The sequence below is a fragment of the Macaca thibetana genome, chromosome 15 (assembly GCF_024542745.1).
Source record: "Macaca thibetana thibetana isolate TM-01 chromosome 15, ASM2454274v1, whole genome shotgun sequence".
Classification (NCBI taxonomy): Eukaryota; Metazoa; Chordata; class Mammalia; order Primates; family Cercopithecidae; genus Macaca; species Macaca thibetana.
The window spans coordinates 74,881,367-74,907,926 of NC_065592.1; the positions used below are offsets into that span (position 1 = coordinate 74,881,367).

The 26,560-nt window shown below is 41.9% G+C and overlaps 1 protein-coding gene across 1 annotated transcript in view; it reads left to right on the plus strand.

Moving 5' to 3' along the window:
• ERMP1 (endoplasmic reticulum metallopeptidase 1) overlaps positions 1-26,560 on the plus strand; it is a 101,585-nt gene that overhangs the window by 31,139 nt on the left and 43,886 nt on the right. Inside the window, exons 5-8 of the mRNA XM_050761696.1 lie at positions 9,205-9,833; positions 11,488-11,789; positions 17,369-17,496; positions 18,582-18,687. Of these exons, the coding sequence (XP_050617653.1) occupies positions 9,205-9,833; positions 11,488-11,789; positions 17,369-17,496; positions 18,582-18,687 (1,165 nt within the window). The remainder of the gene's footprint in view (positions 1-9,204; positions 9,834-11,487; positions 11,790-17,368; positions 17,497-18,581; positions 18,688-26,560) is intronic.

The window sequence follows — 26,560 nt, forward strand, 5'->3', positions numbered from 1 at the left end:
TTTCTCTTTTTTTTTTTTTTTTTGAGACAGAGTATCATTCTGTCTGTCACCCAGGCTGGACTGCAGTTGAGAGGTGAAGCCCGCTGGGCTTCTGGGTCTGGTGGGGACTTGGAGAACTTTTCTGCCTAGTTGAAGAATTGTAAACACACCAATCAGCGCTCTGTCTAGCTGAAGGTTTGTAAACGCACCAATCAGTACTCTGTAAAAACGGACCAATCAGTACTCTGTAAAATGGACCAATCAGCGCTCTGTAAAATGGATCAATCAGCAGGACGTGGGCAGGGCCAAGTAAGGGATTAAAAGCTGGCCTCCGGAGCCAGCAGCTGCAACCTGCTTGGGTCAGCTTCCGCACTTTGAAAGCCTTGTTCTTTCGCTTTTCGCAATGCATCTTGCTGCTGCTCACTTTTTGGGTCTGCACTACGTTTATGAGGGGTCTGCACTACCTTTATAAGCTGTAACGCTCACTGTGAAGGTCTGCGTTTGCGGCTTCACTCCTGAAGTCAGTGAGACCAGGAACCCACCGGGAAGAACACACAACTCCAGATGCACCACCCTTAGGAGCTGTAGCACTCACTGCGAAGGTCTGTGGCTTCACTCCTGAAGTCAAGCGAGACCACAAACCCACCACAAGGAAGAAACTCCGGACACACCATCTTTAAGAACTATAACACTCACCACGAGGGTCCAGGGCTTCATTCTTGAAGTCAGTGAGACCAAGAACCCACCTGAAGGAACTAATTTTGGATATATAGTGGCACAATCTTGGCTCACTGCAGCCTCTGCTTCCTGGATTCAAGTGATTCTTGTGCATTAGCCTCCTGAGTAGCTGGGATTACAAGCACGTGCCACGATGCCCAGCTAATTTTTTGTGTGTTTTAGTGGAGACGGATTTCACTGTGTTGGCCAGGCTGGTCTCCAACTCCTGACCTCAAGTGACCCACCGGCCTCAGCCTCCCAAAGTGTTGGGATTACAGGCGTGAGCCACCACACCTGGCCCCAAAACATTTTCTTCACCCCAAAAGGAAACCCCATACCTTTTAAGCAGTTGATTCCATCCTCCTCTCTGCCTTGTCCATGGTAACCACCAACCTGTGTTCTGCCTCTATGGAGTTACCTATTCTGGATATTTTAAATGAGTGGAATCAGATAATATGTGACCTGTTGTGTCTGGTGTCTTCCACTTAGCACAATGTTTTCAAGGCTCATCCCATTGTAGTATGTATCAGTACTTCATTCCTTTTTATAGCTGAATCATATTGCGAACAAGTTTTTATAATTTTTTAGAATAACCTATTCTTGGTACTTCTGGCTTTCTGCTTATGGATGACTAATGTACCAAGGGGAACTAAAGACTTGAGATGAGAAAGGATAACAGGTTTTTTTACACCACCTTTCACCAAGAAGGAACTAATAAAGAGGTACATACCTGCAAGGGTATGAATGTTACATTCCTAGGGGTAGGGAGAGCAGAACAGTAACACTTAACAATTAAAAAGTTGCCCTTTAAGTAAAATATAAATCAAGTTCGCCTCAGGCTCATGTCACAAGTTGCCTTTCATCAACTTTAAATTAGGTTGCTATGAAAGAACTTGGCCAAGCATTTTCTATTGCCTTTCATCCACCTAGCCAGCTACAGAGCAGAGGAGTGACTGGCCTCTATAATGCCACGCAAATGAAGGTTTTAATGCCATGCAAATGAAGGTTCCAACCACAGAATAATAGCAACAGCTGACACAGGTCTCCTGATCTAGGGCCTCACGACAACCTTATTAACCCCACTTCTCAGATGAAGAAACAGGCATAACAAACTTAAGTCATTGATTGGAGGATACACCGCAGGTTGGAGGTAGAGAAGTAAATACTGGAGTGCTTTCAGCGCAACACCCATGCTCTGAACTGCGGCATCGTACAGCCTCTTGCATCCCTGTTTTCCAGTGTGGTGTGGCAAGGTGCTACACAGTCCTTCTGGCCCTGGGGGCCGGGGAGGGGCAGTGGGCATGGGCAGGGAGGGAGCAGCTGGCAATGCAGATCTGACATTCATAAAGCTGCAGAAGGGGTGATCTGGCCCAGGATCATCACAGTTGGCCTACATCCCTCTTGGACATGTGAACCCTTGGCTATGGCATAGTTTACCATTTTAGCTTATGTAGGAATCACAGATTACAGGATCCTACCTCTAAAGAGTTGGATGCAGTAAACTCTTCCTCCTTCCCTTCCTCCCTCCCTTCCTTCCTTTCTCTCTCCTCTCTCTTTCTTTCTTTTTTGACAAAGTCTCACTCTGTCACCCAGGCTGGAATGCAGTGGCACGATCACAGCTCGCTGCAACCTCTGCCTCCCAGCTTCGAGTGATTCTCCTGCCTCAGCCTCTTGAGTAGCTGGAATTACACATGCCTGGCTAATTTTTGTATTTTTAGTAGAGACGGGGTTTCACTATGCTGGCCAGGCTGGTCATAAACTCCTGACCTCAAGTGATCTGCCCACCTTGGCCTCCCAAAGTGCTGAGATTACAGGGGTGAACCACGGCACCCGGCCTAGATTTTCTGCTATGGATTGCTAATGTACCAGGTAGGTGGGTAGGATACAGGAAGATGATTTTTTTTAGCAAGTCCCCACATGATTCTCATATTACATGGTCCTCAGACCACACTTTGAGAGTTATTTGCCATTTTCCTACAAGATCCATTGTTGTCTCTTTTCTCCTTTGGGCATCTTGGAAAGCAGCAGCTGCAGAGGCTATTTCAGGCCAGTAAAGACCTGAAGGTCATGCAGCCCGAAGGCCAAGTGAAACCGTTCCAGGACACAGCCTGCAAGAGGGCTTCTGGGGTCTGCAGGAGGAGATAGCTACTTAGAGGGGGGGTTCAGGAAGAGCTGGGGGTCTCCAGGTGCGCACACCTAGATGTGCTGAGCTCTGGCAATGTAAACTCTCATTAATGTTTTAGTACACTAAAGCAATCGAGTTTCAGCATGGAGCAAATTCACATGAGTCAGTGACTCTCATTCCCAAACTGCTGAGTCACCTCCTGTGTCCTAACTCACCTGCCCGTGCAGCCCAGTGAAGAAAGTCAAACAGAGCCCTGGGTGTATGACCCTCAAATAAATCCCTAGAGACTTCCGGGTTCATGGGTTCTTCTCCTATGGTATGAGGAATGTGCTATGAAGGAGGGAAAAGTAAATTCAAAGTCCAAAGCCATTAAAAAGTATATGCACCAGTTCTTCTCCCAGGTCACAGGCTGAATTTAAAGAACAACGATTAAGTGAAAATTCTCTCAAGTTTTTTTTAAATTGGTTCAGCAATTGATTAATTACTGAATCTTGACCCTAAACTTTTTAGTCTAGGAATGTGCTTGAGGAACACAGGCTGGAGATCAGCTTTTTGACATTGCATTCCCCTCCTGGATCACATCCATGTTGGAATCAATTTATAAACTGCCTTCCTAAGGCTTAAAATGATGGTGATCTACAGACAAGTGCCTTCCTAGGCACAAGGTTGCTGGAGACTGACACCAGACTCATGGCTCTTAAAGGGAACACTGAACTCATGGCAGAGATGGTGGAAAACAGAGAAATGAATAGAGGGGGAAAATCACCCAGAGAAAACCACTGTTATTGCTTCAGTGTTCTTTCCTTTCATTTATTTATGATTCACTAGTATATTCTTATCTATTTCCATTTTGTATCTTTTTTTTTTATTTCTCTTAGTATTTATAATGTGAGCATTTCCCCCATGTTATTAAAGAGACTTTTGTAATGTTGTGTTTAATACTATATGACGTTCCGAACTCTGAATGTACTATAATTTATTTAACTTTTATTTTTATATGGTTAAGTCATTTCCATATATTTGATTTTTATAGATGAGCATCCTTTTGCATTTTTTGAAATCACACCTTTGATAGATGCCTACATGTGAAATTACTACGTCAAAAACCATGAATTCTTCTTTTTTTTTCTTGAGACAGGCTCTTGCCCTGTCGCCCAGGCTGGAGTGCAGTGGCGCTATGGCAGCCTTGACCTCCTGGACTCAAGCGATCCTCTCACCTCAGTCTCCCTAGTAGATGGGAGTATAGATGTGCACCACCACACCCAGCTAATTTTTTTTGGTATTTTTTGTAGAGATGGGGTCTTGCTGTGTTGCCCAGGCTGGTCTCAAACACCTGGACTCAAGCGATTCACCCACCTCGACCTCCCAAAGTGCTGGAGTTGTAGGCATGAGTCACTGCACCCTACCTGTGAATTCTTTTAAGGCTCCTGGTACATCTTACACAATTGCTTTCCAGAAAGGTCTTCTCAAAATGTATTCCTCCAGCATCACATAAAAATGCCTAGAAATTAAATGTTTGCCAGCAGTGCATATTATAATTTTAAAAAAATAGCTTTTTTTCTTTTTTTTGGAGATCAGTCTCGTTCTGTAATCCATGCTGGAGGGCAGTGCATGACCTTGGCTCACTGCAAGTCCTGGCCTATGTGCCTTTTGGAATGCCCTTTCTTGCCTCCCACCTCAGCCTCCCGAGTACGGGTGTATGCCACCATGCTCAGCTAATATTTTTAGTAGAGATGGGGTTTTACCATGTTTCCCCGGCTGCTCTCGAATTCCTGGCCTCAAGTTATCTGCCTGTCTCAGCCTCCCAAAGTGCTGGGATTACAGGCTGAGCTACTGTGCCCAGTGAAAAAATGCTTTTTCAATGTGATAAAAATGGTACACATTTTCACATGCATTCCTTTGCTACTAAAAGTGAATGGTTTACGTATTTTTCTATTGAGGCATTGATATTTTTCTTACTGATTTTTGTGCACACATGCATATACACATACACACCTATATATATAGTGTATACACACACACACGAAGAGAGAGTGAGAGAGAATAATGTATATAACATATATTATCCCCTTTTTAAAAAAATTTTTTTGAAAATTATGTCCTCCATTTGTCATTTGACTTTTCATCTTTTTGGTGACTGTTTTTGATGTATAGAAGTTTTCAATTTTGTGTAGCCAATATGTGATTTTTCCCTTTATGGTATCTTCCATTTGTCTTTTGATTGAAGAGTCCTTGTACTTTTGCATCTTAATTATTATAAATATTTAATTACATTCATCTTATTTTTGTACTAGTTAAAAAGTTGTTGATATTTGATTCTGAATTCTACTTGAATATTGTGTATGTATGTGGGTGGGTGTGTAATATGGTATGAGATTCTAATTTGATTTTTTTTCCCAAAAGAACCAATTGGCCAGGTGCAGTGGTACACCTATAGCACCAGCTACTTGGGAGGCTAAGGCAGGAGAATTGTTTGAGGTCAGGAGTTCAAGTCCAGCCTAGGCAACATAGTTAGACCCTGTCTCTAAAAAAACAGAAAATAACCAATTATCTCAACCCCATTTGTTTCTGAAAGGCTTTTAAGATGAATATAGATTATTCCAAAATCAGAGAATCTCTTTTCTACTAAGCCATGGAAAAAAGGTAACCTGACATAGTGGCTTCAGCTAGCAGTGCAACCAGACTTGTTCTCTAACTTCTCTGTGCCCACCTAGCTACAGGGACCTAGTGAACAAAGGGGACCAGCCCAGAATTTGAGGGGGTGTTAAAAGTAGCATGCAGTTACCCTCTCCCTAGGCTCCAAGGCCGGTTAAGCTCATGGGGGTAGAAAAGCTCTGAAGATTTACAGATCAGGCCCACGTGCCTTTTGGAATGCCCTTTCTTGCCAGCACTGCCAGCTCCCAGGTTTCCTGGCTTGCTGGAGGTGATCCCTGGAGCTGACCATTGTCACCAGTTCCTGAATGTTCCATTTCAGTGCTTCAAAATTGGAAAAATCAATTGTCCAACAGCACCCTGAGGCCCAAGCTTTAGCCTTAAGGGATCTAAACAAACAAACAAACAAAAACCCTAAAAAACTAATGGTGTACCCTGAACCTTTAAACAAAGCTGGTTCACTCTTATACCACCTCAGTGAACACAGAAAACCAAGCTGTCCGCAACAGCACCTGGCTACATTTACCCATAAACTCTTCCACATTTGGAATCCTTGCACTTGGTTTTGTAATCTTTTGACTTGCTCTGCCTGTCAGCTTTTGACAACTGCTTTTGGCTTACTTCTCACCTCTTGGCTTGGTACCTCACCTGATTTGAATGTCACTGTAACATCATGTAAAAGGCATCCTTCTGCTAGCCTGAGCCTCAGAGAACTTCACCAGATGCACTGGTAGCCTCTCTTCCAAGGAAGAAAGTGCATAGGCTATGGTTTTCTTCTGTGGCAAATTGGCTATGGAATGACTTGTGGGGAAGACAGAAACTGGCAGTTCACCTGAATCCTGACAACTTATATGTCCTTCCATTTACCTTGGCCAAACTACTAGGAAATACTAAAAAGATGGCAAGACGGAAGGGACATGGGACATCTCTATGTCTGTCAGTCAGTTTGGCTCTTACTTTGTCATAAAGGGAGACACGAAAAAGTATAATTGCCTGCCAAGCCAGATGAGTTGACTCAACCCCACGATCAATAGCTCACCAGATGGGGCAGCCAAAACCTTTCACATTTATCTGTCCCTCATCCTTATCAGGGGTTTGATATGTGAGAACTAGAGCGTATTTTCCAATTCACTGTGGTCTACTTTCAACACAAATAAAATTGTAGATCAAACTGAACACTTCAAGGGCTAGGCATTATCAAAGTCTTTTATTAGCCTATGTGTTCTAGATGGAGTCACTGAGCTGCTCTGCCTGGGACGGAGACTCTGAGTGGTCTTATAAAACATCACCTAGAGCATGACCTTTCACTGCTCAAAACCACCCCAAAGTCCTCACTGGGGCCAGGAGGCCCTCCTTGCACTGGCTCCTACCCACTTCTGTCACCTCACATCTACCAGGGCTCCTGGCTCAGTCTGCTTTAGTGCATGCCTTATTCAGTGTTGCCTCTGAACATCCCAGCCCACTTTCCTCTGCTGGAACATTCTCTCCGCAGGCATATGTGGCCCTGTTCCTCACTTCATTCAGGTCACCTCAAATGTCATCTTCTCAGAGAGACTGTGAGACCATCTCTGATCACCCTAATAAAACAGCAGCTTCTGTCACTCTCAATTTCCCTGCTTTATTTTTCTTTATGGCACTTAACTCTCTGACATTTCACACACACACACACACACACACACACACACACACACACGCACGCGCGCGCGTTTATTGTCTCTGTTAGAATATAAGTTCTCTGAAGGTAGAAACATCGATTTGTTCTTTTCTCTGTTTCTCCACCTTCATCAGTATCTGACACAAGTGGATATCCAACAACTGGTAGCTAAAAATATTCAAATGTGAATACCGTAGACTATACAAGTCTAAAGAAAAACTGCCTTTCAGGAACTCAACTGTAACTTAACTTCCACCACCTAGAGCTCTATGATTATCATGATAGGAAAGCAGCTTTTAATCTAATCTACAAAGAATTGCATGAGAAGGAAAACTCTGAAAAATAGTTTTTAATGAGAATCTTATGTGAGGATCTTTCAGACACACACACACATCTATCTATCTATCTATCTATCTATCTATCTATCTATCTATCTATCTAGTCCTCACTGAAGCCCCTTAAGGCAGATATCATCTGCATTACCACAGAAAAATACAGGTGGACTCTGTGAGATTGTAACTTGAATAATGCCATGTATACTAAAGGTACCAGATCCAGGAACTCAGATCTACCCGTCCCCAACAGCCAGGCATTTCCCTATTATGGTACCATGGGATATTGTCAGATATGTGTGTGTGTGTGTATGTGTGTATATATATATGTGTGTGTTCTTTAAAAAAAAAAAAATATATATATATATATATATACTTATGACCATGGGCTAGGCTCTTATCCAGAGCTAAGCACTATGGATACAGTGATGATTAAATAAGATAGACACTGTCTTTAGTCTCATAGTGCTTACAGACTGAAAGGGATCTTATAGAGCTAAAATTATGCTGCTGCCACAAAAGTGTTATATTTTCATTTTTCCATTCACTCAAGAAATATCTATTGACTACATACTATGTGTCATACTTTGTGTTAAGAGCAAGGAATAAAATGGTGAGTAAAACCAGATCTGATTCCTGCCTTTGTGGAGCTTACAGTCTAATGAGGGAGATATGAAATAATCACATGCATACATGGTGATGTGACAGCCTACAAATAGGGGAAGCAAGCTAAATTAAATGAGATTCTCGCTTGAGGAAGTACTACTTAATCTGAGATTTAAAGGATAATTAGGAGTTAAAAAGACAATGAGGAGAGGGAAGAACACTCCAGGTAATTCAAACGGCATGTGAGAAGATCTCATTGTAGAAGGAAAGATGTGCGTAGAAAGTCTTTGAAAGAGGCCAGTGTGGCTGGAGAGCTGGAAATAAGAAGAATTCTGGTGTCAGAGGAGCCTGAGAGGTGGGCAGGAGCAGGCCCATAGGGCATTGTATGAAATCTGACATATGCGCTAAGTCAAAATCCGGCAGTGTGCTCTCCCAGTTGGTCTCTAGGTTAATGCTCGTGCTAATGTAGCAACTCCAAGCTGGGGACAAAAAACCTTGGAACAGAGAGGCTCATGGTACCAGCAAGCGGGAAGAAGACTAGATAATCACTAGGATCTGTACTGAAACCAAGGCTCTGCTGCTTAACTGCCTCAGGGAGTGGTCAAGGGAAGAATAGCTTTTCAGAACCTTCACTTGCAGAGTGCTAATATAGTAGTGGAATAGAATGCTGTTCTGGGAGCCCATGAAATTAGATTTACATTCTTCATCTGTTATCTCTACGTTTCTCAGGTATTAGATGGGAACAAAAATATTTCCTTTTAAGTGTTGTTAAAGATAATTAAATGAGATAATGTGTTAAAGGACTTGGCCTAGCGCTTAGCTCATAGCAGGTATTCAATAAATAATAGCCATTATTTTTCTTTATCTGTTAAATGGAGACAGTAATAGCACAGATTAAGTTGCTGAGTTATGAAGAGCTGATTAGATTACGCATGTGAAAGCAATAGGCCGGGCCTCCTCTGCGTAGTCTTATTTCTAATTTTAAGAGCCAGGAACCCACTTTGCTGGAGCCTGATGTTCTAATAATTCCTTCCTTACGAAAGCCAGGCCATTGCTTTTTTCATCTGCCTGGTGCACCGTAAGAGCCTTGTGTGTTCTTTCAAAAGCGATCTCTCATTTTTCTCGTTTTGGGTTTTTAGGTGTCTTTCCAGTTGGCAATCTCCGTCCTACAGAGGGCTGGGAAAGCCCTGCGCGAGACGGCATATCCACCACCCGCTGCTGGGTCGGCCCGGCAGCTGTGCCCACCCGAGAACGGCCAAAGAAGCTGGGTCTTGGCGCGGCGGGACGGGCCAATCAGAAGAAGTTTGGCCCTCTGCAGTTTCCGTCCGCTCACTAGGAGGCGCTGCGGCAGCGACGGCGGCGGCGGCGGCGGCGGCCGGGGCTGTAGCGGGCTGGGGCTGTTGGGCTGGCAGCTGAGGCTCGTGGCCATGGAGTGGGGTTCTGAGTCGGCGGCTGTGAGGCGGCACCGCGTCGGAGGAGAGCGTCGGGACGGACCGGCGGCCGCGCCACCGCCGGAGAGGGAGGCCCGAGCGCAGGAGCCCCTGGTGGATGGGTGCGGCGGCGGCGGCGGGAGGACGCGGAAGAGGAGCCTGGGGGGTAGCGGCGGCGCGAGCCGGGGCGCAGGGACCGGGCTGTCTGAGGCGCGCGCCGCGCTGGGGCTCGCGCTCTACCTGCTCGCGCTGCGGACGTTGGTGCAGCTCTCGCTGCAGCAGCTCGTGCTACGCGGGACCGCTGGACACCACGGGGAGTTCGACGCCCTCCAAGCCAGGTACCGGCCGCTCCCGCCTGGCACGGCCCGCGCGTCAGTTTGTGGCTCCTGCCCAGGCCCCGGGGCACCGCACCTGTGTGCACCCGCCACTGCCGGACCTCGGGGACTCGCAGACCCCTCCCAGGCTGCACGTGGGGTGGGGGGCCCCTGCTTCTCCTTCTTCTGGGGTCTGAGTTGGCGGGACTTGGGGCTTGCCTGTCCCCCGTTTAGCTCGCGGTGCAGATTGGGGTTGCCAGGTAGTTGGAACCTGCTTTCCACTGTCTGCCCTTCGTGCAGATGGTTGGTTGTGAGTCGTCTCCCCATATTCTGGAACAGCTTCCACTTTTTACCTGGCTTAGCCCTTCTGCTTTCCAAATGGAAATTTGTGTACCTAGACTGTTTTATAAATTCGCTTTGGGGGCGGGGAGTGTTGGAAGGCGCTAGTGCACTGTTCTAACTTTCTGAGGGTTACAGCCCCCAAATCCGAAAGCTATAGAGACTCTTTCTGGAACACCACCCAGTCAAAATTTGGTATGCAGTCTGAGAAATTCTCAGATTCCTGCAGTTTGTCTTTAGGCCCCTTGGATTAGTGACCGTGTAAGGTTTGACTTTTTTTTTTTTTTTAAGACTTTTAAGAATGCCACGAAAGGTGATTAAGTCAAAGATGTTGTAACCCAGGTGTGTCACAGCTCATGAAATGTTAAGCTGGTGTAAAGTTTTCAACAGCTACTGTATTCTAAAAAGTTTTTCCTAGAATGCAAAGTGTTGCAAGCTTATTAAGGACTTTCTGAAACGCTGCCCATCCCCACCCCCAGCTTTCCCCATTTGGAATGCAGTGAAAAGACAAAAGTTTTGTTTTCGTTAGGGGTACAGTTGGTTTTGGTCTGAACTGAAGTTATTAGACCTTGAGTCTAATAACTAGGAGGAGCTCGGAGGGCTGGGTCCATCGAAAGTTTGTTTTTTTTTTCCCCCTTATTTAACCTCTTGATTATATTTGCTCATTGGTTTCTGCTACTTAAAGTCATTAACCCAGGATCTATAACCTTCAGGTGTGTGCGCCGTGAAGTTATAGTCTCTCCTGCTTAGTCTTCGGCTTTTTTTGTTGTTGTTGTTGTTGTTTTGAGACAGGGTCTGGCTCTGTCGCCCAGGCTGGAGTACAGTGGCTCCATCTCCCAGGCTCAAGCAGTCCTCCCATCTTAGCCGCCTGAGTAGCTGGGACTACAGGCGGATAGTAGTCTACATCTGGCTACTTTTTGTATTTTTAGAAGAGATAGGGTTTCACTGTGTTGCCCAGGCTGGTTTCAAACTCCTGAGCTCAAGCAATACACCCGCCTCAGCCTCCTAAAGTCCTGGGATTACAGGCGTGAGCCACGTGCTTGACCAGTGGTCACACGTTTTGAATACATCCCTAGTCCTTGTATTGGTTTGATATGGGGAGAAGTTGGGAGTGGGATGGTGGAGAAAACTGAAGGGGTCACCTCGTGGGAGGCAAAAATAAAATCATGGAACTTTATAAGTGATGTTCACTTGGTGTCTGAAATAATGAAAGGCAGTCCTTTTTATAAAAGTCAAAAAACAGCTTTTTTGGGGAGGAAGTGGTGTGTAGTGGAAAAGTTATCCATGCTAAGTGTCAATTTTAACTACAAACCTTTGTTATTCTTTTGGTCACTTCCAGGGATTATCTTGAACACATAACCTCCATTGGCCCCAGGACTACAGGAAGTCCAGAAAATGAAATTCTGACAGTGCACTACCTTTTGGAACAGATTAAACTGATTGAAGTGCAAAGCAACAGGCTTCATAAGATTTCAGTAGATGTACAACGGCCCACAGGCTCTTTTAGCATTGATTTCTTGGGAGGTTTTACAAGCTATTATGACAACATCACCAATGTTGTGGTAAAGCTGGAACCCAGAGATGGAGCCCAGCATGCTGTCTTGGCTAATTGTCATTTTGACTCAGTAGCAAACTCACCAGGTATGTACCTGTTTTTTAGTCATTTGGAAGTTGTCACAGCCCAGAAAGTTTTATTAACATAACCCCAAGCTACTTGGGCAATTGTGGTGACCATTTTGGGCAAACCTTTTTTCTTTGTGATGGAAAGCAGGATAATTAGGATAGTATCATTTAGTTTAGGATCTAACCATTCTGTCTTCTCTTAAGTGCTTTATTAATATTGTTTTTTGGCATTAATGCCAGCAGCCCAGTGGCAAGACTTGGAATGTTTCTGGTAGACTGAAGCAGTTTTCTCGGTGTTACCAGACAGTGTGTGTGTCCTTGTGTCCTGGAGTTAGGTTCTGACACTTAAGAAGTGTTTTACTCAGCTGGATGTTATACTAGGCTTTGGGGATACCAGATAAGGACAGTCACTGCCTTCGAGGGATGCTCCATGGTTTTAGAGCAGGGGTGTCCAATCTTTTGGCTGCTCTGGGCCACACTGGAAGAAGAATTGTCATAGGCCACACATAATATACACTAGTGATGGCTGATGAGCTTTAAAAAAAAAACAAACAAAAACAAAAACAAACCTCATGTTTTAAGAAAGTTTACAAATTTGTATTGGGCTGCATTCAAAGCTGTCCTGGGCTGCGGGTTGGCGGATATCTCTTCTAGCAGATTCTGTTGACCTATAAAGTGAGAATTTTGGTCCACTGAGGGTGCCATACTGTTAAAGTATCTAATTAATGTGTAAATCTTTCTGTGAAAATAATTTGGCAAAATAGAATACTTGCATTTCGGACAGTGCCTGACACAGCAAATGTTTGTCAAATGAATGGGAATCCCCTAAATTGAATTTCCATTTATTAAAATATTTATTCTTCAGAAAATTGTATTCAGTGGTTAAAGAGATTGTAAATAGGAATAGAAAATAGCATTTACAATGGCATAACATTTTATGTTATGTGGTAGATGAGACCTGAAATGGTATCTGGCTCAACCCCCTCATTTGACACAGGAGTAAATTTAGCTGGTCATCACTGATCAGAGACAAAACTAGGATAAGATGCTGGATTTCCTGGCCAGTCAGTGCTTTCAGCTACATTTGAAAGGAAAAAGAATATTAGAGTGTGATTAATATTCCCTTTTGCAAACTGCTTAACTTCTTAGTTTCTCATCTGTGTAATGGAGAAAATAATAGTACTTTCCTAATAGTGTTGCTTGGAGGATTAAATTTAAGTAAAACACTGAAATAGTACCTGGCATGGAAAGTGTTTTTTAAAAGTTTCTATTAACTCTTATGTAATATTAACACTTCTGGATTGCTTGAACTTACAGCAGGCCAAATTTGAACATCTAGAGTTATACAAAATGTAAGTAAAATTTATTTGCTTGATAAAATGATTCATATTAGAATATATTTAGAAAGCTTGACAATTGCATTTGTAATGTAACTTGCATTTTCAAAAATCAGTATACACACATTTGTTAAATAAGCCAGTAGTGCCTTCGTGTGCTGCTGAGGTAACCAGTGGTTTAGTGGTTTTTCTTTTTGGGTGGGGGGGCCAAGTCTTACTCTGTTGCCAGGCTGGCATGCAGTGGCACAATCTTGGCTTACTACATCCTCTGCCTCCTGGGTTCAAGTGAATCTCCTGCCGTGCCACCACACTCGGCTGATTTTTTTGCATTTTTGGCAGCGACAGGGTTTCACCGTGTTGGCCAGGCCGGTCTTGGGCTCCTGACTTCAAGTGATCTGCCCGCCTCAGTCTCCCAAAGTGCTGAGATTGTAGGTGTGAGCCACCGTGCCCTGCCACCAGTGGTTTTTTAATGTCCATTTCAAAGCAGTAATAAATGTCACTCTTTGCCCACTATTACGATGCTTAAATTCTGAGAAGGGGCAAATAAACACCATAGTTGCTTAAGAACATTATATACGAAGGCTGTATATATAAGAATTAGAAGGAAATGTAGGGACAAAAGAAAACAGTTTCCCCTCTACCCTTCGTAGTTCTTAGCTGAGTGGACCCCTGTAATAAAAGGCAAGCTAAAAAGAGAAAAACCAAACAGAAGTTTATTAACACATGCACTTCATGTACATGGGACATACTCAAGGAAAATGAGTAAATCTCAAAGAGGTGGCTTAGAAATCTGGCTTATGTAGCATCTTCAGCAAAACAATACGTTTTTAGAGAAGTGACAAAAGATAGGAAAAGGACCTTGAGTCTCGAGGGGTGGCAAATTGTAGGAAGGCAAATAAATGGTAGATAAAGGTTAGTTAGTAAAGTGTTACATAGATTCCTTTTGTGCTGTCACCAGGCCACCAAAAGTTTACAGTTGTCATTTGTGATCAACGTTTGTACTTCCTGGTGGAGAGGGGAAATGGGGACACGTTGGTAAATTTATATTCTGCTTTTAGGCAAACAAGGGGAGGGCAGAGAGCTTTTTTGTGTAGTACCTACTTCTCAGTTGCCTTCAGCTCAAAATAATCCATATGTCAAAATGACATATTTTGGAGTGCATATTCAGTTACTCTTTACAAACATAGTGCCAAATGTTGCAAATTGTGTATGTGGAGTCTAATTAAAGGCCAGCATTTTTGTCACTTTTTATTATTACTTTTTAAATAATAGAGACAGGTTCTCACTTTGTTGCCCAGGCTTGTCTTGAACTCCTTAAGTGATCATTCTACGTCATTTCTCCCAAAGTGCTGGGATTACAGGTGGGAGCCACTGTGCCTGGCCTACGACCTACACTTATTTATTTATTTATTTTTGAGGTGGAGTCTTGCTCCGTCGTGGCGCGATCTCAGCTCACTGCAAGCTCTGCCTCCCGGGTTCACACCATTCTCCTGCCTCAGCCTCCCGAGTAGCTGGGACTACAGGCAGCTGCTACCATGCCTTGCTAATTCTTTGTTAGTAGAGACAGGGTTTCACCACGTTAGCCAGAATGGTCTCAATCTCCTGACCTCGTGATCCGCCTGTCTTGGCCTCCCAGAGTGCTGAGATTATAGGCGTGAACCATCGCGCCTGGCCCTAGAACCTACTTTTAACTAAAATTTTATAGGAATACCCTTAGCAACAATCTCAAGGAAATTTCTGTCAATAATAAATTGTTAAAAATAGTGTTTCACACATTCATCAAATAGACCAGGCTTTTCCAACCTGCATTCCTCGGTAGCTTTGAATGTGGCCCAATACAAATTCATAAAGTTTCTCAAAACATGAGATTTTTTTGCAATTTTTATTTTATTTTATTTTTTAACTCATCAGATTGTTAGTGTTAGTGTATTTCATATGTGGCCCAAGACAATTCTTCCCTTAATGTGGCCCATGGAAGCCAAAAGATTGGACACCCCTGAAATAGACTATCACCTAAATCCTTTTAGTGGATGGCCTAATTGAAGCACTTCTTTTTTCTTTTTAAGTTCTCATCTGTGTATATAGGACTCAGGAATTGATACCAGTTAGGAGTAATGTTATCCACAGAAAAGCCTTAATTATCTTCTTGAGTTTGCTGTGTGGTTCCAGGTCGTTGTCATAGGCCACACATAATATACACTAGTGATGGCTGATGAGCTTTAAAAAAAAAACAAACAAAAACAAAAACAAACCTCATGTTTTAAGAAAGTTTACAAATTTGTATTGGGCTGCATTCAAAGCTGTCCTGGGCTGCGGGTTGGCGGATATCTCTTCTAGCAGATTCTGTTGACCTATAAAGTGAGAATTTTGGTCCACTGAGGGTGCCATACTGTTAAAGTATACTGTAAAGAAGAGGCGTTGAGTTATTTTGGGGGTGGCTTCAATTTCAAGGTTAATTCTAAATGGAAAGGGATGTCAGTTAACCACCTAGCCCTTATAGATACTGTCCTCTTAACTTTCCTTCCCTTTCTTAAAGATATTTGACCCTTCTGTAGTTCTATTCTAACACACCAGAACCATTAAAATAAGGGAAGCTGAATGGACAATTTAACTTTTTAATCAACCCTGTATAGATACCTTTTAATTTCCTGTTCTCTCTTTTTGAATAAAGAAACATTTTATTGTTTGCTTTCTATTTTTAAAGTAACTCACAGTGTCAAATTTACAAAAAGAGTTTATTTCATTAGGTTTTTGAAAGGTGACACTTTTTGCCAATAGCAACATTTTCTATTAGTAATTAAATGATTATTACTTTGTTTCACTTCGATTGAAATACAAACCAGTAATTACCACCAAGACAAGTATGGTTAATAGGTAGTTTCTTCTTAAGTAGGAATGGGGTCTGGATTTAATAGAGCCCAAACAAGCATTTTAATTTTAGCTAGCTACAGAGCTTTCCTCAGATTTGCAAAGAGTAGGAAAAATGAACATTGAATGCCTACCAGGTGCTAGGCACAGGGCATTATCTTGTGTGACTCTTACAACAAACCTGTGAGGTAGGTATCATTAGCTTGCTCTTTAAACCAGGAGATGGTGGAGAAAAGTGACAGAGCTCAAATTTACTTCCAAGTCTTTCCTGCTCTCAAATCCACGCCAAACTCTTTGGCACCCTGCTTCAAATGTGTAAACCCAGAAATGTTACTGCCTGAGTTACGTTAGCGCTTATTTACTTTGATTACTCTTTTAAGTTTTTTGTTATGGAAAGTTTCAAATATATTCAAAAGCAGAATTGTTTAATGAACTCCAGTGTACGTATCTCCCAGCTTCAGCAGTCTGATCTTGTTTCTTTCCTACCACTACCCTCCCAACTTCTTGATTATTTTGAAGCAGATCTTAGCTATATCAGTTCCTCTCTAAAAGTATTTCACTGTGTATTGCTAGAAGATAAGGGCCCTTTTTGATACCACCAATTGCCTCACCTAAAAAAAAACCTAACAGTAATTCCTTGGTATCATCAAATATCCAATGACTTCCTTTAACTGTCTCTTACAGTGCTTTAAAAAAGCAAGACAGTTAAGTCATCTTTGTAGTTACTTTTGATTAACGTAAAGTTTATGAATCAAGAAAAGGTTCAGAGATTGAACTGAGTGTGTGTTCTGGGACCTAGGATACTACTTAGGTCATTAGTCTCCTTTCTTGTGTCTTATTAGATTAGGTATCTTCTTTTTACTTTTCCATCACATAATCCCCTTGGAGAAACCTTAAAGGAATGTTACACCGTCCACAGTGACCTCTCTGTGCAGCTTTTATGATTTTGTCAGGAAAACAAGCAAGAAAGGAGTGGTTGCAGTGGGAGATGATGCAGGAAGCTGTGAGCACCAGAAGTGAGACTATTACAGAGATTATGGAATACGGGTAAAGAATAGAACAGATTTCCTTGGTTTGCTGAGAATACTAGTTTCCAGTATGACTTTAGGTCCCCTCAGGTTGCTTTATTTAGCAGACACTAATTGAGTGACTCTGGTGGGTCAGGCATGGTTGTAGGTGTTGAGAGTAAGTTAGTGAGCAAACCAGACAAAGATCCCTTCATGGAACTTACTGCTGGTGGGTATAATTGTCCTGATGATGACAGAGCTATGCTTCTGGTCATGCAGCTATTGTAATGCTTCTCTGGGGGAGAAAGCTCCATTCCTAGTCCTAATGGGTCATTCTGTAAACATTTTAAAATCTGAGCAGCAAATTTGTTTTTCTGATTTGAAGGTGCCAGTGATGATGCAGTTAGCTGCTCAGTGATGCTGGAAGTCCTTCGCGTCTTGTCAACATCTTCAGAAGCCTTGCATCATGCTGTCATATTTCTCTTTAATGGTGCTGAGGAAAATGTCTTGCAAGTGAGATTTTACTGTTTTAAATATTAGGCTTGAATAAGGATGAGATTAATAATAATAGCTAACACATAAATGCATTTTTTATGACTCCTGTGGGTAGTATAAAATGATATGCAGAAAAATACTATATGAGCAGTACTTTAAAAAATTCACAACCACGTATGTAGAGATGTTTACTATTTGGAAAACTCCACTCAGCAGATTATTGTGGCAGGATTTAATTGACAGAAGGGCTCTTGGTGGCATAATTACTCTCCTCAGGTTTTCTTTGACATTGAAGTTTCAGAGATATTTTGAGACAGGCACAAATAAATGCCCATCCATATGGATCGTCTCTTCTCCTGTTCTTTTTTTTTCTTTCTTTTTAAAAAGAGATGGGGGCCAGGCACGCTGGCTCATGCCTATAATCCCAGCACTTTGGGGGGCCGAGGCAGACAGATCACGAGGTCAGGAGTTTGGGACCAGCCTGGCCAACATGGTGAAACCTCGTCTCTACTAAAATTACAAAAATTAGCCAGGCATGGTGGTGGGTGCCTGTAATCCCCGCTATTCTGGAGGTTGAGGCAGGAGAATCGTTTGAACCTGGGAGAGGTGGAGGTTGCAGTGATCTGAGATCGCACTATTGTGCTCCAGCCTGGGCCACAGGCTCCATCTCAAAAACGAACAAACAAAAAAACAAAAAAAGAGGGGGTCTCACTACGTTGCCCAGGCTGGTCTCGAACTCCTGAGCTTGGGTGATTTTCCCTCCTTGGCCTCCCAAAGTTTTGGGATTATAGGCGTGAGCCACCGTGTCTGGCCCTCTGTGCCTTTTCTTTTGCACAGCCTTGTACTTACCAGGGATGTTGTTTGGCACCGTTAATGGTAAACAGGCTGCCTTCTGTGATGGGTGACTTTCTGAACCCTGATGTGCATGGCCCTTATGCATAGGAAAAGAAGCAGAAGATGTCTTTGGATACTGCCTTTGAAGAGCAATTATTTTGTTTTCATATTCCTTACCTCATCAAAATAGTCTCTGTATGCTTAAGCAAAATCAAGACTGATAATTTAAGATTGTTTAACAAATATTGTTTTCTTTCCTTCTCATTAAGGCCAGTCATGGTTTCATTACTCAGCACCCCTGGGCTAGCTTGATTCGCGCATTCATTAACCTGGAGGCAGCAGGTGTAGGAGGGAAAGAACTTGTATTCCAAACAGGTATGTGAGACTGTGCGTTTTATATTTTAATGCAATTCTAGTTTTTATGAAAGTAGAAAGTTTTTGATTATAAGTAATCTCTTCAATAAACGGTATCTTGAATGAGCATTCTTTTTAAAGCATGAGGTGGTGTTAGCTTGTCTTTGTTAAAAATTTTGAACAAAATAATATAGCATCTGACACTTGTATAGTGCTTATTATATGCCAGGCGTTCAAACCATTTCATATATATTAAGTCCTTGAATCCTCCAAACAACATGTGAGATAAGTACTGTTACTTCCATTTTAGAGATGAAACTGAGTCCAGAGAGATTATAACTTGCCTAAGGTTTCACAGTTGTTTAATGGCAGAGTGTGATTTGAACCTAGACAGTCCAGGTCCGGAGACTTTGTTCTTAATCTCTAACTGGATTGTTATATAGGTAGTGAACTTTTAGCCATTATGAGTGGTTATGATATAAATAATTTTAAGTGTCAATCATTTCATGAGTTAAAATGAGAAAATTTACCCATAGTTTAATAGGTTTAAATGTATCATTGATTTAATGGAATGTTAAAAAAAATTAGTAATATTTAATCAGCCAGAATAATTTTTATTTTATTTTATTTTTTTAGAGACAGAGCCACGCTCTGTCACCCAGGCTCGAGTGTACTGGTGCCATCATGCAGGCTTGACCTCCCGGGTTCAAGTTTTCTCCTGTCTCAGCTTCCTGAGTTGCTGGGACTACACGTGCTTGCCATCACGCCTGGCTAATTTAAAAATTTTTTTGTAGAGACAGGCTCCCATTATGTTTCCCAGGCTGGTCTCAAATTCCTGGGCCCAAGTGGTCCTCCTGCCTTGGCCTCCCAAAGTGCTGGGATTACAAGCGTGAACCATCATGTCTGGCCCAGAGAAATAGCTTTAGTTTTATGATTAAACTTTTCTAAGGTTATCAACATAGCCCATTTGTGCCTAGTGTTTCATTATTGGAACGCTAAGCATGTGGGAGATATTTATATCCTACTGCTCAAGCCTCATTGCCAAGGTCTGATTTTTCATACATGCAAAAATTTAAAAAATTGCAACCTCAGGCATAAATGGGTTTTAATTGTCTTTATTAACAAAATTCAGAGCTCATGGATTTGTTTAGACAGGGCATACTAAAATTTGACATTGGAAGTTCCATTCCGTTTCCCTGCCCTGTTAGAAATTTGAGTAATGCATTTTATCCAGAGATGTAGCATTTCCTAGATGTTTTAGTATTGAAGAGTGTGTTGTGTGCTGAGATGGGCTAGGGGAAGTGAGATGATGTGGGAACTTGTTTTGTAGCACCCTTTTAAGACCTGACTTTATTTAAATTATGAAACTATGCTAAGTATGTCTTCATACCTAAACAATACTGTATTTTAATAGTCTCCATCAAACTTATTTTAAACTTTTATCTTTCAAAATGTTTGTATATTTTACTTTAGCTAAGCGTTTGAGTTTCTCAAGGTCATAATGTTAGAAGCAGCAAGGTTCTCTTTTCAGTTCTCAAATCTTTCTGCTTTGTTCTTACTCTTTAATGAGAAGAAGCTGCGATCTCATATCTACAGAAGTAAGTAGATACATTATCGAGATATATATATATATATATATATATATATTTTTTTTTTTTTTTTTTGAAGCAGGGTCTCACTGTCGCCCAGGCTGGAGTGCAGTGGTATAATCTCAGCTCACTGCAACCTCCGCCTTGAGGGCTCAAGACATCCTCCCAGCTCAGCTTCTGGAGTAGCTAGGATACAGGCATATACCACCGTGCCCGGCTAATTTCCTTTTTTTGTAGAGATGGGGTTTGGCCATGTTGCCCAGGCTGGTCTCAAACTCCTGAGCTCAAGCAGTCTTCCTGCTTCAGCCTCCCAAAAGTGCTGGGATTACAGGCATGAGCCACCACACCCAGCCTCTTTCTATTTCTTGGATGTCAGTCTGGATAGGAGGAACACATACATGTTACAACCACCAGATCAAAAAGCAGCAAAAGAAAATTCTGTAAGCAGAGAGGACACTCAGTCTTTCTTTCCTCTTGTGAAAAATGTCAGGGCTCCATGTAAGCAGGAGTGTGTCTGTATATTTTCCATGTTGAAGTACACTATGTGTTAAGTGCCTTCATCTCCATGCTTTTAATTTATTAGCACAGCACCTTGCCCTACACTCCCCTTATCCAGAGAAAAAACAGCCTTGTGGTTTAATCTGTACCCTTCCTAGATTTTTTTCTATGTACATATATGTTAATGCATAAGTATTTTATGCACATATGTTAACATATTTTACATATGTGTAGTCCGGAGACGTTAAAACACACCAAGGGCTATTCAGGTCCAGACTGACTAACATTACTTATTTACATTTATTAAGTACTCATTTTTGGTAGGCCTGGGCGGCCCAGAGTCCTTACTCTTTTTATTAAATGTATATGGTTTTAGACAAAAATTCTGCAGCTGCATAAATTCTAAAAATAATTACGTTATCTGAAAGGGTGTAAACAAACTGTTAATAATGATCCTAGCTAGATGGTGAGCAGTTGCTGGTAGAACTGTATTCCATTTAGATTAACAATCTGAAGTACATTACACTAAGTAAAAAAACCCAGACACAAACAACCATGTATTGTGTGATTACGTTTATATGAAATGTCTACAACATTTCATATAATGTTGGAATAGGTTAAAGGTAAAACAGCAGTTTAAATTCTCTGTTGCTTCATGAATTTAAGACCAGAATTGATTATCATTAATGCATTACTTTTTATAATTTTATGTATTTAAATTTTTGAAATGTATATGATCACTTTAATAATAAAGTAAAAAACAGATTTATGACTGGTTAGTATAAACATAAAATTTAAATGTTTTACTTGTTCTGAAATCCTCATGTTTCAAAATTAATTTTTTGGGGGGGGTGTCCTACAAAAGATTGGAAGAGATTATTTCCCTCCTTACTCTGAATTTTTACATGATTTTTTTTTCCCCCTCTACGTTTTGGAGCTCATTACTATGGCTAAACTGCATACCTGAAAGCTTTCTGGGTGCTTTCTGACATTCTAATATCTTTCCTAGCATCTCTCTCACTTTTAATGCCACTGCCTACAGAAGACTACCTTTCTTGTGGGCAGGGCTTTCAAAAAGCTAGTTAGTGTTATTTTCATGTTTGACTAAAAGAGGATAAAGGCCCTCCTGGGTTTGGAGTTGTGATTGAGAGTATATGCCAGATTGTGTTGTCGTCAGCTTTTTAAACCGTACTTCTTTTTCTTTGTGATAGTATTTGTCCTGCCCTGGAAACTTTTTGGTTAAAACAGTTTGTGCGCTAGAACTCCATTGTCACTTCTGAGAGCGACATTCATTTGGGGAGTTTTTAGTGACTAGAATAATCATTACTACCTAATTTTTAAGAAGGGCCAGAAAGAATGACTTGATTTATCAGACCAGTGACCTCATTTCATAAGAGAGAGGCTTGATTGCAAAAGGGTCACAGAATCTTTTTTCCTCTTGGGAAAATATTCATGCCCCTATAATTCTACCATCCAGAGCAAACTAGTGTTATAGTTTAGTCTGTACTCTTCTGGAATTTTTTCTAAGTGCAAACATTAATATACATGTATATATGTGTATATATATTTCTTGCAAAAATAGAATGGTATTCTATCTGCTACTTTATAGCCGCCTTTTCTCTTTGAGACGGAGTCTTGCTCTGTCGCCCAGACTGGAGTGCAGTGACGTGATCTCGGCTCACTGCACTCTGGGCCTCCCGGGTTCAAGCGATTCTCCTGCCACAGCCTGCCATGTAGCTGGAATTACAGGTGTGTGACACCATGCCTGGCTAATTTTTGTATTTTTAGTAGAGACGGGGTTTCACTATGTTGGCCAGGCTGGTCTAGAACTCCTGAGCTCAGGTGATCTGCCCACTCGGTTTCCCAAAGTGCTGGGATTACAGGTGTGAGCCACCACGCCCAGCCTGTAGCCTTCTTTAGAGTGAATTTTTTTTTTTTAAGTTACAGCTTTATTGAGATATATAGTTCTCAGTTGTGCCATCATCATCACAATTTTAGAATGTTTTTATCATCCCAAATAGGACACTCATTAGCAGTCACTCCCATTTTCCCTCATTCCTAGGCAACTACCTATCTACTTTGTGTCTCTATAGAATTGCCTGTTGTAGACATTTCATATAAATGTAATCATACAATGCATGGTGGTTTGTGTCTGGGTGTTTTTACTTAGTGTAATGTATTTCAGATTGTTAGTCTAAGTAACAGACAGAGGGAGACTCTCAAAGAAGATGGTATTTATGTAGTAATGGGTATTGCAGTAGGAATACATGTGCCATAGTAAACTATGAGAAACTATATGCCATAGTAAACTAGGGCAGTAAAGGAACACAAACATTTTTATAGGAAAAATAAAGAGGATTACATAATTTTTTTGAGATAATTATCCTTGGCTACAAGGATCAATAACAAGGGTGGCACCAGTCTGAAATTGGACAGGCAGTTGCTGGGCTGATGTCCTTGCTGAAGTTTTTTTTTTGATATGAGGTTGCAGTGACCTTTGTGCAAGGTTGTGGTTTTTGAAGAGTCTTTTGTGATAATTCTTGTTATCAGGCATTTGTGCATGAGAACCCTCGCTTCATGGCCTTCCCTGGCTCCGTTGTCGGAGTTTTTAACACAAGTGACTCTGTTTTGATTTTGACAGCTTTCACAAGCTTCATCCATATTGTCACATGTATTAGTGCTTCATTTTTTTTAGTGGCTGACTAACCCATTGTATGGATGTATTACTTTTTGTTTATCCATTCATCCATCGATGGATATTTGGATTGTTTCCACTTTTAGACTTTTACGATAATGCTGGAGTAAACATTCATGTGTAAGTCTTTGTGTAAACATATATTTTCATTTCTTTTAGTTACCTAGGAATGGAATTCCTGGGATGTATAGTAAATTTATGCATGGCTTTTTAAGAAACTGCCAAATGAAACAGTTGTTTTATTTGAGAATAAATGCAAATACATATAACAGTAAGGATTTTTAAAATATTAGATCAGCAAAAAGTAAGTAAAATAATGCCCAGTGCTGATGAGTATGAAGAGTCTTTTTCATACACAGCTAGTGGGAATGTAGATTGGTGCATTTTGGCAACATGTATTTTTTAAATGTGCAGGCTCTTCAGCAGACCCGTTTCTGGGAATTTAACCTGCAGAAATAGTTGACGTATACACGTAGATCTAAGTTATCTTGGGTTTTCTTTTCTTTTCTTTTTTTTTTTTTGAGATAGGATCTTGCTTTGTTGCCCAGGCTGGAATGTAGTGGAGCAATCATGGCTCGCTGGTTTTCAGCTCCTGGGCTCAAGTGATCCATCTGCCTCAGCCTCCATCTCAGTAGCTAGGATGACAGGCATGTGCCACCATGCCCAGCCAGTTTTTTAGTTTTTGTAGAGACAGGGTCTCACTGTGTTGCCCAGGCTAGTCTCAGACTTCTGGACTTAAGCAGTCTTCCTTCCTTGGCCTCCCAAAGTGCTGGGATTACAGGCATGAGGCATTATGTCCAGCCTTGGCTTTTCTTTAAGAGTAGAAAATTGGAAATACCGTTAGTGTATGAGTAGGAGACTGGTGATGATGATTTTTTTCTGTCTTCTATCATTAATTTTTCTCTCAATAGGATCATTTGTATTTGCATGCAAACATACCTTTTCTTCCATTTTAAAGAAAACCACTTTTATCACCACCTGCTAGCTTGTCTTATTTCTCTGACCCTCTACTGCAGAATTCCTCAAAAGAATGATCCGTAGTCATAGTCTTGAATAACTGCTTTTTTTTTTTTTTTTTGAGACCGAGTCTCGCTCTGTCACCCGGGCTGGAGTGCAGTGGCCGGATCTCAGCTCACTGCAAGCTCCGCCTCCCGGATTCACGCCATTCTCCTGCCTCAGCCTCCCGAGTAGCTGGGACTACAGGCGCCCGCCACCTCGCCCGGCTAGCTTTTTGTATTTTTTAGTAGAGATGGGGTTTCACCGTGTTAGCCAGGATGGTCTCGATCTCCTGACCTTGTGATCCGCCCGTCTCAGCCTCCCAAAGTGCTGGGATTACAGGCTTGAGCCACCGCGCCCGGCTTTTTTTTTTTTTTTTTAAGATAAGATCTTGCTTTGTCACCCAGGCTGGAATGCAGTGATACAATCATGGCTCACAGTTCTCCATCTCCTGGGCTTAAGTGATCCACCTTGATAGACCGAGATCTGCCGAAATTGATAGATCCACCATGTGATATATTCTTGAACCAGTTCTAGTCAGCTTTAGCCTCCCCACTTCACCACAGCTGTTCTTGTAAAGATTACATTGGCGAATTCAGTCAGTTTTCAGGCCTCATGCTACTTGGCTTCCATAATAATATTTACCACTCTTTCTCAGTCTCTTTTATTAGTTCCTTTTTTTTTTCTTTTGTGCATTGATGCCACCAACTAGAGATGGAAGGAAATAAAGCAGTGGAAGGATGCTGTGGGTCTGCTAAGCTGGGTCCATTTTCCCTGGACTTCTAGAGAACTTTGACTTACTATTCTTGGCACGGAGGCCTACCTCCTCTGAACATTACACATGCCCATAGTCATTGCATTAAGAAAGATGGGGCTCATTCTTAAGATGTGAACACACAAGAAAATGGAATTATCGTTGGATTTAGATGACGGCAGGAGAAAGAATGTAAATTGAAAATGTTTCTGTATCTGCCTGCCACCTTACTTTATAAGATAACTAAAAGGTTTTGCCTGGAGGTAGGGTAGGGTACTGGTTGATAGCATAGGCTCTGGCTGGGCGTGGTGGCTCATGCCTGAAATCCCAGCACCTTGGGAGGCCAAGGTGGGCGGAACACCTGAGGTCAGGAGTTCGAGACCAGCCTGGCCAGGATAGTGAAACCCTGTCTCTACTAAAAGTACAAAAATTAGCCGCATGGTAGCAGGCACTTGGAATCCCAGCTACTTGGGAGGCTGAGGCAGGAGAATCACTTGAATCCAGGAGGCAGAGGTTACAGTGAGCCGAGATCAGCCATTGCACTCTAGCCTGGATGACGGAGCAAGAGACTATCTCAAAAAAAAAAAAATAATAATAATAAAAGTCCGGGCACGGTGGCTCATGCCTGTAATCCCAGCACTTTGGGAGGCCAAGGCGGGTGGATCACGAGATCAGGAGATCAAGACCATCCTGGCTAACATGGTGGAACCCCATCTCTACTAAAAATACAAAAAATTACCCGGGCATGGTGGTGGACGCCTGTAGTCCCAGCTACTTGGGAGGCTGAGGCAGGAGAATTGTGTGAACCTAGGAGGTGGAGCTTGCAGTGAGCTGAGATGAAGCTACTGTGCTCTAGCCTGGGCGACAGAGCAAGACTCCGTCACAAAAAAAAAAAAGAAAGAAAAAAAGAGCATAGGCTCTGTAGTTAGATGATCTAAGGTCAAAACTCAAAACTGTAGCTCTAGCACATTCTACACGTGGAACCTTGGAGAGGTCATGTGACCACTCCAAGCTTCAGTTCCTCAATTGTAGTTCATTCTTTTTTCTTGCTGAATGCTAGTCAATTCTACAACAATTGATTCATTCTGTTGTTGCTGTTATGTTGTTTCCAGGGTTTTGTTATGAATGGTGCTGCTGTGAACATTCTTGTAAATGTCTTTTGGTACACATGTTTGTGTGTGCACATTTCTGAGTGGAATTGCTGAGTCATAAGGTGTGCATATGTTCAGCTTTGGTAGATATTTTGGGTAGGTAATACCAAATTTAGATGCAAAACTCCTAAATTAAGTATTAGCAAACTGAATCCAGAAATATATATAATATACAAAAGATAATGCTTTCCAACCAAGTTGATCAACAAGA